General features: G+C 42.4%; 1 protein-coding gene across 1 annotated transcript in view; it reads left to right on the top strand.

The window, feature by feature from the left end:
* The window catches only part of CTPS2 (CTP synthase 2), a 100,924-nt gene extending 90,533 nt beyond the window's left edge, over positions 1–10,391 (top strand). Inside the window, exons 18-19 of the mRNA XM_037157461.2 lie at positions 9,085–9,195; positions 10,180–10,391. Coding sequence (XP_037013356.2) covers positions 9,085–9,154 — 70 coding nt within the window. The 3' untranslated portion in view covers positions 9,155–9,195; positions 10,180–10,391. The remainder of the gene's footprint in view (positions 1–9,084; positions 9,196–10,179) is intronic.
* Positions 10,392–10,990: the final 599 nt, after the last annotated feature.

Raw genomic sequence — 10,990 nt, forward strand, 5'->3', positions numbered from 1 at the left:
CTCCTGGGATCTAACCTCATTCTCTCCTTAGTGCTTGCCCTTCTCGCTCAACTTTTAACTTTGAATCCTGGCAGCAGTCAGGGAGAGAAGGCACCCGTTTCATTCACCATTGTGTTTGCCATCTCTTTGATGACTATTTGGATATAACTTTTAAGCGACGTGCTAGCTTCCAGCCTCGGAAGATTGTATTTTCTGTTGAATTCTAGTTGTAACATTGCAGAAAGTTTGGAAAATGAAGACTCATTGCTCTAACGGGTGTGGCTTGGCTGGGTGTTGTCCTGTCGGGGCAACTGTCTGGGTTGCTGGTTCACTTCCTGATCTGAGCACATACAAGAGGCAACCAATGAATGTTTCTCCCTCATATCAATGTTTCTCTCTTTTTCTTTTTCTTTCTCTCTCCCTTCCCCTCTCTCTAACAAAATAAATATTTTTTAAAAGAGGACCCAGCCCTCTGGTGTAGCTCAGTGGATTGAGGGTAGGCCTGTGAACCAAAGGGTCAAGGTTCAATTCCCAGTCAGGGCACATGCCTGGGTTGCAGGCCAGTTCCCAGCAGGGGACACACAAGAGGCAACCATACATTGATATTTCTCTCCCTCTCTCCTTCCCTTCCCCTCTAAAGATGAAGAAATAAAATCTTAAAAAAAAAGAGGACCCACAAACCCACCAGCTTAACACAGTAATTGTACTCATTTTTTGAGTATTTCCTTCCAGTCTTTCTGTGCATATATTACTCTTAACGGTTGCAATCATAATAGTGAGTGTATGTGGGTATATATATTTTTTCAATTCTTTTATTTTGAAAACTTTCAAACTTAGAGGAAAGATGAAAGAATAGTAAAATGAACGGTTTTATATCTTTCACCTGGATTCGTCAATTGTTACCACTTTACCACATTTGCTTCTCTGTGCATATGTGTAGAAATTTATTTCTGGATCACTTATATTAAGTTGTAAAACATTGTAGCACTTCACCCCTAAATACTTATAAAATTAAAGACATTTTCTCACATAAATGCAATATCATTATCAGAATAAGAAAATTAACATTCAATGGCATCATTTAATATCCAGTTCATATTTAAATCCATCCACTTACCCCAAATGTCTTTTTTAGCTTTTTTAAAAATAAAAACATAAATAATGATTCACTCAAGGTTCATTTGGTTATTGTGCGGGGTAAGAAACTTTCCTCTATCCTGCAAGGTTCTTTTGGGTGGTGTAATAAGTAAATCAACATGAAGCAGACTAATAACAGAAAATAACCAAATGTAATTACATATGAGGTCTGTTTGGAAAAAGTCCAACCATTGTTAATGTAAAGAGAATGGTTTGTGCCCCATCAATGTAACCTGGAAGCCAGCCAAAGGAGAATGGATTGGAATACACATGTGTGAACAATGATGACTTTACTGTACTAGTCAGTGGGGGAGGTAGATGCCATTGAGTGAGCATGTGTACTATGTGGCCGTTGCATTCAAAATGACTGAGTGAGTAGAGCAATAAATCTGCATCCAATTTTGTGTTAAGCTTGAACATTCCTCCATGGAAACTATTCAGATGATTCAGAAGGCCACAGCTGTGGGCAACTGGTGATTGGCAGCTTCATCACGACAACGTGCCCACTCATGCATCACAGCTCGTGCAGAGTTTTTTGGTGAAACCTGATATCACTCAGGTGACTCAGCCCCTCATAGGCCAGATTTGGTGCCCTGTGACTTCTGGCTTTTCCTTAAACTAAAATCACCTTTGAAAGGGACAAGATTTCAGACCATCAGTGAGATTCAGGAACATCCAATGGGGCAGCTGATGGTGATTGGGAGAACTGTGTGAAGTTCCCAAGATGACTATTTTGAGTGGGACTGAGGCATCATTGTCCTATGTACAATGTTTCCTGCATCTTGTATCTTCTGCAAGAAACGTCTCTATTTTTCATAGTACATGGCTGGATACTTTATGGACAGATCTGTACATACTTATGGGAATTCTACATACTTAAGAGAGTGAGCAACTCCATATACCATCCACCAGTGAAATAAACTAGGGCTCCTGGAAGTAATGATTAAATCCAGGACTTGGGCAGGGAAAGTACAAGGTGAGGCTGGAATATATTGCTAGACTTAAAGGAAAACAAGGCTAAAAAAAAAAAAATGAGGAAGTTTTGTATAAGGTCACAGAAGTCAGTCTGATAGGGCTCCTGCTGGCCTCATTTTTGGACAATTTGAACATCAAAAAAATAATGGCAGTATTAAATCATAGCACATTACATTAAAAAAATTCCATATTGCTACTCTGAAAATGTTTTTAAAGGCCAATTGAAAACACAGAAGCAACCCTGAAGTAACAGTGAGCCAAATAAATATCATCGATGGATGACAAAACCATTGGACCAAAGGTTGTGGGGAAACAGGATATTCATATACAAGTCTCACCACAGATTCTTTATTAATTGCAAAAGCCTGTCTTTTGAGCTTAACACCTTGTGTGCATTTTTCCAAGTGGCATAACGCTCATAATGTTTCACAGCTGCATACTTCAGCATTCCCTCAATGCACCACATGTAGTAACGTTTACTTTATCCCAGCCACAGTGCTGGGCAGAAGAGAATCAAATGCTAGAAGAATAAGAACACATTCCCTATCCCGAAGGTAATATAATGGTTCTCTACATTTGGAGGCTGACAAATTACCTTCCAAGAATGTTATGAAAGCTGTGGACTCACTTCCTGCAAAACTGCCCAAACGTACCATTTGAATGTCTTTGCCTGGTATTCATATCCCCAGAGCCCCCCATCCAATGACCTCCTTCTAGGAGTCCTCAGATACACACTCCAGCTAAGAAAGGACATTGATGTGCGAGCGCACAGCCCCAGCAGTGTGGGAAGTACCACATTATAGCTTGTTCTCTCTTCTATGGCTGCTCTCAGGCTCCCAGGGTTATGACTAACATCAGGATAGATGTCTTCCTGCCTGTGGTACCACCATCCACATCATGCACACATGAGTAAGCTAAGATTCCCCCATCCTCCTCTCCCTTGCTTATAGTCAGCAGGACCTGGAGAACTGGGGTGTTGGAATTCACCTGCACGCCTCATGTTATCTGCCATGCTGCAAGGGGCATGGCCTGGGCCTCTGAGCTCTGGAGGTGGGACTGTCACCTCATTCTTCTTCTTTGCATCTGGTTCCTTATAAAATGGGGATGATAACAGTACCCACTTCACATGAGAGTAATGAAGATTAAGTTTTGTACTAAATGTAAAGCACTTATCACAGTGCCTGGTCTATGGTTGGAAATGAAATGGGAAGTGTTATTATTATACTTATTAACTTGGCCTTAGGCCCAGTCTACTTCATCTTTTGCCTACTGCCAAGCCTGCCTGGTGTCTTTGCTTCCGGCTTTCCTCCTCTCAATCCATCTCTTGCCAGCAGAATGGTTATCCTACATTATCTTGGAGCTTAAAACGCTCCGTGACTTCCCTTGATTACAGGATAAAATGCACACAAATCCCTAGAGAAGAGCTCACAGTCCCCTGATCTCCCCAGAAAGTATTAATGCCTTTGCCTCCACTCACACTAGTCTCTTGGCTCTTAATATACATTCCTAAAGTGCTTAGGCACCAATACATAGCCTGTTATTCTTTGAGTCTACCCAAATCATTGCTGAGGGGTGGGGGGGAGTGCCTGGGAGGTAGGAGTGGCCCCTCCATTGATTATAGATAGGCATTTCTCCTTTTAAGCCATACTCATCCTGCCTTGGGAGGCCCTTAGTCTTTGATGTGGACAGTAAGATATTCTTTTTCCCCTCCATGAATGTGACGTGCATTTTCCAACAGTATTTAAACTTGGAATCACCTTGCTTTTTTTTTTTTTTAACCTTTGGGCTACATGATTGATGTTGCCAAGGGCCATTCTTGCAATCTATGACGCAAATACAGGGTCTGGCAGAAGAAAGAACTGCTTGAATGTGGTTGGTAGGGTAATAATATGGGTGTCATAATTTATAGTTTTAATTTGCGTGTTCCACCTAAAATGTCCTATGCTGTGCTTGAGTGTGATAGTGTCTTGTTACAGAATTACCTGCTTATGATTTTGTAATAAAAGATTTTGTAATAAAAAGGGGCATTATTTGTGCCGGGCCCTGTATTTTATTTCTGTGCAGACAGTGTAGATGAGTAAAGTGAGTGCTATGGACTTCATTTCTGGGTTTGCCACTTACGGGGTAATTTTCCCCCATCCCTTCCTAAGCGCCAGGCTCTTTGTCCTTTAGGGTTGTTGTGAGAAACAGTTGAGATGGTGCTTTGCAAACGCGAAACGGGTATGAAAGTATTGTTTTCCCCCTGTGTTACATTTCAAGCAAAAGTGACTGGGAAACACTTCCTTTTGCTTCCTTTTGTAACGGTTCTTTTAAACACCCTTTAAAACAGCGCCTCCCCCCACCCCCGCCCCCGCTGTGATTGTTTGGCTCCAACTCCATACCTTCAGACTTTTTCTGCTAATAAAGCACATTTGAGTGCACCTTCCCTCGAACATTAAGTGTTGGTTAAAAGGTGCTTTTTACTGATTGTGGGTCACTGCAGGCTGATGATGTGGTGGCAGCCAGGAACAGAGTTAATAGTGATATACACTACTGGGTTCTTTGTGCCCTGCCAGCCTCGTGTTCTGCCACTTACTCATTCAATGCAAAGCTCATTCAAAGCATACTAAGTTTTTATTCCATTGCTCTTATATTTTATGGCTTCCAGGGGCTCTTTGAGAAGGAAGGAAGTACAGCAGTAACAATGCTTTGGGGAAAACTGTGCATGGCAACCTGTTTTAAAATATGCTTTTTCCCACATGAAATGGATTTTGATGTAAAGTATTGTAGGAACTCATGCATGCTGGGAATCCTAAGTATGCCATTAAAATTTTTTAATTCCAACCACCACTTCCTGTCAATGGAGAAGAAATAGTTTAATGGCTGCCCCCAAGGTAGCATAAAAGTGGAATGTACGAGGCATTACTGTATCCTTGCCCTGGTACCTTGGAATTTATGTTTTCTTATATTGGGAATTTATTAAGAACCAGGAGTCTTTGCCAAACAAACTTGACTGCAACAAGCCTTTGGTTATCAAAGAACCATGTGTAGAGCATTGATGTTGAGTCTTTTAAGTCAAGCCAGGGTTATAAGGATAGCAATTCTCATGCCTTGCTGCTGGTGATTTTGATTTTGTCTTGTAAGAAATACTACAGTGAAAAACTTTTTAAAAAGAATGCCTCTATTATTTGGGAGGCACATGAATACATGAGAGAGATCTGCTCTGATCTTATTTAACTGTAGATAGCTAGACCTTTAAAAAATTCTTTTTAGGGAGTGACAAGAAGTGTAACTGAGCAAACTGGGGCTCAGCCACATGGTACCATGACTCATGACCCAACAGTTAGTGTTGAAGGGAACAGGTTTTTATTAACAGGGTTCCAACCTCAGTGGGACTGACAGCGCTCCTGCTCTGAGCCCTTCTCTCCAAGGAGACCCAGAGCCTCCCTTGCTCCCCACAAGGCTATAAAAGCCAGAACCATGCCCAGAAGTCCCCCATACCCTTATCTGTTCTTTAGCCCGCTGTGCAAACAGATCCTCCATGCCCTCCGGAAGGTGCACTTGTGGGTCTCAGAGTCGCCATCCTCTCCCAGCATCTCTCTCCTTCAGGATCTGGGGCGTGCTCTTCCCAGCCTCCATGCGGTGGTTCAGGGAAACACATGCCGTGTTCCACTGGGTTGTGCTGGGGTCCAGGCAGGCACAGTCCCAAGAGAGTGGCTTCCCTGCACGTCCTTCAGAGAAGCAGAAGTCTGCAACTCAGCATTCCCGGTCACAGCTCAGCTCCAAGCATCTCCCATGAATCTGTGCTTGGTTAGGCAGGTCCCTGCAGCTCCGCCAGGTCTGCCGCAGCCTTCACTAGTCTGACCTTCTGCCTTGTCTCCTGCCAGACCTCGTGGTGCATTGTCGTGTCTCTCTCACTCACTGCAACCTCTTCTGTTCATGGGGGTCTCTCTCCTTCACTCCTGACTTCATCTCTTTATGGGGGTCTCTCTCCTTCACTCTTTCAGCCTGCCCTCATTTAAATGCTGGGCCCGGAACTTCCTGCATGACCTCATATCCAGCCCCTCCTCTGATGAGTTATCATCTGCCATTTTTGCTAGTTCACCTGCGTCTCCTTATCTTCTTTCAGCTGCCATCTTTAGTCAGGGCAACAGTTCCCTGTGACACAGGGGCACTTGCATCTATAGCTACCTCATGAGTCACTCTACGCTCTTGAAATCACTACACCTTTTGTTCTGGGCAGCAGTCCTCATCCCTTCAGGAAAGGCATGGCCATTAACTTGCTATTGTTATGCAGACTTTCTTAAAGGCTGTATCATCCACTTCCCCAGTCAAGGATTGTGGGTGATACTCTCTGCTATTTTCAGGGGACCCCTGCTCTGTACCCCATTACAGGAGGATGATTGCATGGTGATTTGGGTTTGTATTTTTTAAATCATTATTTATTTATTTTTAAATCAGCGCTATCCAATAGAACTTTCTGCATTGAGACAAGTTTTCTATAATTTGAAGCATTCCATAGGGCAGTCACCAAGCACGCATGGCTATTGAGCACTTTGAGGTGTGGCTCAATGTGTTCAAGTGAGAAATGGAATTTTAAATTTTATTTAATTTTAATTGATTTCAATTTAGATAGCTACTGTGGCTCGTGACTACTATACTGTACAGTGAAGGTTTAAAACTTTTCCCTTCTCAAATGTCACAGGACACATATGAATGGGTCTACACTCTGTGGCATTTCATAAAATTTAACATGCAAGACGCAACTATCTAATAACTCTCCTCACTGAGAATCTCTGTGTATGTGTATTTACAGAGATTATTTTAAAACAAAGGTTAGTCTTAAGATCGAGCTATTTTAAATTTGGTGAAATATACCCAGATAAATATATCTTAGGGCTGCTTTAAGTCTGTTCTGTGTGAAACAGAAATGAACCCTTAAGTCACATGTGTCTCAGACTAGCACCCACATTTTATTGAATATGCAGGAAGCCCTGCCGTTCTACATGTGGGACAGGACTCATAGTTGACTTCTAGCACTTGTTTTGCTGACATGTGAATGCCATGAAATCGACAAGTTTAGCAGCAAAGCCTCTTTGGACAGTTCTGCTCTTGAGTTTGAGGTCTATTTGATTGCTTTACCACCAGGCCCTGACACATATGAAAGAAAGTTAGTGAACCCAGTCATTTGCCTTGGAGATGAGTAAACCCAAACCAAGCCACCCTTTCAGCAGTCTTTGGGGCAGATAGCCATTAAGACAGGAAACGAGAACCATTAAGTTAGAAACAGACACACCCAAGTTTACTTGCTAATGTGGGTAGGAGATTGTTTGTACAGGAAACAATTCTGAAAACCATGCACTTGGCAGTTTTCATGACGTCTTCGTATTTCCATGACTTTTTGAGACGTACCGTATTATGACTATGTAGCCTCCATGAATAGCAACGGCATGTATTTTTGTATGGTTTTCAAGAGCACCTTTATACATTCTCTTTTGGCCCTCATAACCTTTTGGTGAGGTTTTAGGTATTAATTCTATTATTTCTAGAATTGACATTGGGCTTGTTTTAAATATTCCATGTAACTTAAGGTGGTTGGAGCATCCCATGAAATTCCTAATTTGAAAATAGCATAGTTGTACAAATTATTTCTCAAATCCATGGAGCCACGAGGATGTTTATTGGACTGGGAAACTTTCATGCTGCTGACCTATAAATCATTGTCAAAATAGGACCTGAAGCAGATAGGATTTTTGTAAAAGATTTTATTTATTTATTTTTAGACAGAGGGAGAAAAACATCCATGTGTGGTTGCCTCTCACATGTCCCTCACTGGGGACCTGGCCTGCAACCCAGCCATGTGCCCTGACTGGGAATCAAACCAGAGACCCTTTGGTTCACAGCTCACACTCAATCCACTGAGCTGCACTGGCCAGGGCTGAAAAGCAGCTAGGATTTCAAGACAAGTTTACCAAGTACATTAATGTATTTGATGTGTTCTACTGGGTGTTTCCTGGTCTTGAGCCAACGAGCATGTCTTAGGTTTTTTTTTTTAAGATTTTATTTGTTTATCTTTAGAGGGGAAGGGAAGGAGAGAGGGAGAGAAACATCAACGTGTGGTTGCCTTTCGTGAGTCTCCTGCTGGGAACTGGCCTGCAGGGAACCGGCTTGCAACCCAGGCATGTGCCCCGACTAAGAATCGAACCACGATTGTCTGGTTCGCAGGCCCGCACTCAATCCACTGAGCTACACCAGCCAGGGCCATGTCTTAGTTTTAATGACCACCAAGTTCGGTATCCTCATGGAGTTTGCTGACTGTGGGTGACCAGCTCCTCCACACTGGAGCTATCTATCTAGGGGGCTGCTGTGGTCCTCGAACACAGAGGCAAAACCCAGCGTGCCGCTGAACAAGAAGGAGAGTGTTCAACTAATGTTATCAAGGGTTGTGCAGCTATTCTCATTGTGCTGTAGTCCTTTCGTGTTGCTAAAGGAAGCAGTTGTCATCGGACGGGTAAAAAATGAAAAAACTGTGAGTGTCCAGTTACTATTTTGTGCTGCTATTGCATTTGAGAGCAAACTGATATCAGAAGGGATAGGACTGAGTGATGCTTAACCTCAGAAGGACTGTGATTTGGGCTCAGAATAAGAGTAGATTCACAGAAAATAAATGGGCCCATCAGCTCGGGCTCTCCTTTTAACTTAAATTATTAACATAATACTTCTAGTAGAAAGCAGACAGTTTGTAAGAGAGTTAAAAGCAATCTGCTTATAAGGCTTTTGTCAAAAGTTTAGAAATGATTAGTGGTCTTCAGAAGATGACAAAATTAATCTAAATTGAAATGCTTTTATAGATTTTCTGAATAAGTTACTTCCAATTTAGGATGAAAGCAAGATGTAAATTCTTCTGACAAAAGAAGGAGTTGGGGTTAATTATGGAAAGCATTTAGATTGTAAATAGGATAATCATCTGGGTTTTTTTAATACCTTGCTAAATTAGTTCCTTTTTTGCTCTAGCGATAGATACAGCGATGCCAGTGATGACAGCTTTTCAGAGCCAAGGATAGCTGAGTTGGAAATAAGCTGAAAGTAAAACGTGACTCGGAATCACAGGCACTGCCTGAGAAGGTAAGAAGGAATCTTTAAGTTCTTGTTTGTTTTACGGACAAGCTTTCATCTCGGTGTTGAAGGCAGCAAGCACTCCAAGACTTGTCTGCAGCAGGATCCTATGTGCCTGGCAGCGGTAGCCGGATAGACTTGACAGCCAACTGTACCTTTGGGAAACTGGAATGTACCGGAGAAAGCAAGCAATTAGCATGGGAAGAATGGAATGCACTTGAGGCCAGGAATAAATCTATAAGCACACCTGTAAATGCATACCTGGAGGCTGAAGTAATTAGAGTTCCAATAGCCTAAGTCAGAGATCAGCAAACTTCCTCTGAAGGGCCAGATAGTAAATACCGTAGGCTTTGCAGGCCACACTGGGTCTGTGGCAGCTACTGCATTTTGCCATTGTAGAGGAAAAGCAGCCACAGGTAATACTTAACTGAATGTACGTGGCTGTGTCCCAGTAGAACTCCATCTATAAAAACAGTTTGCTAGCCCCTGGTCTAGGTCACTCATGGGAAACAGGATTCCTGGGATGTATGTCAAATAAAATAGTATTTTATTTCTTTGCAGGGAGAGGGCAGAGACTGGCTTGGCTTCTGAGGGCAGCTTCTTTTCCCCACCTCTCTGTTAAGCTCTATTAGAGAAGACAGCATGGCTAGTTTGAGGACATTCCAGCTCAGAGGCCGAGTGTGCCTGGGCAGACCTTAGGGTTATGGGAGGCCTTGAAGTGGATGAGCTGCTCTCTTTAGCAGGGACAGCAGCTTTGGGAAAATTTGTAAACAGTTGATTGCTCCAGTGTGAACTCTGTATTTCACTTAGGGGCCAAATATTCATGTTCCCTGTGGAAAGCATATCTGTATTTATTTAGCTTTGCCTCAAATATGGAGACTTTTAGGAGCAAACCAAAATGATGCAAATATTACCTGGCAGTAGTTTAAAGACTGACATTATTCAGGTTCTGATGTTGCTGATACTTACAGTCCTTTCTTTTTTGGTTTTAAGGCTCTGAAGTAAGGGAAAACAAGATAAAGCAAGTATATGAAGAAATCACCAAACTGCGCTCCGCCAAACATGGGATGAAAGCCTTGAAGGGAATGTAATAATACGTACTTTCATGAACCGGAACCAAAGGGGTACTTTCCTTCTTTCCTGCAGAAGCAGCCTTGGAGTCTCACAGATTTCTGTAGCCTATTAAACTTTTTCCAACAACCTCACTGGGGAGAAAGTGTATTCTTGTTTTGTCTGGTGTATCCTGACGTCAGATGGTGAGCAAGAATCCAGGAACTGAGATTCCAAGAAGTGACAGAGAAGCCTTCACTGTGCTGTATGGGCAGGGTGGCAGGGCACATGCAGTAATTAATTTTAAGTCCAAAATGAGTCATCCCGTTACCTGGAACTCAACCACAGACTTGGGTGCGGCCCAAGCTGTTTAAAATTTCTCACCTTGTTTATTTCTACTTAACAGGAAATTTAAACAGCTCCAGGACTGAGGGGTGGCAAGTAAAGCCCTTGCTCAGGCACAGAATTTAAGGGGGGCACAAAAAAACCTCAGGAATCAAGATCAGTGCATATATATTTTTTCACTGAGGTGAAATTCACATAACATAGATTTAACCATTTTAAAGCAAACAACTCAGTGGCATGAGGTACGTTCACAATGTTGTGCAACCACTACCTGTATCTACTTCTGGAACATTTCCAACACTCCAAAATAAATCTCCGTACTCACTAGCATGGCACTCACTCCCCATCCCTACCTCCTCCCACCCCATATTAACTTGCTGAACCCCTTTCTATTTCTATGATTTGCCTA

This window comes from Artibeus jamaicensis, unplaced genomic scaffold, assembly GCF_021234435.1.
Source record: "Artibeus jamaicensis isolate MK-2021 breed Jamaican fruit bat unplaced genomic scaffold, CSHL_Jam_final scaffold_1283, whole genome shotgun sequence".
NCBI classification, from domain to species: Eukaryota; Metazoa; Chordata; class Mammalia; order Chiroptera; family Phyllostomidae; genus Artibeus; species Artibeus jamaicensis.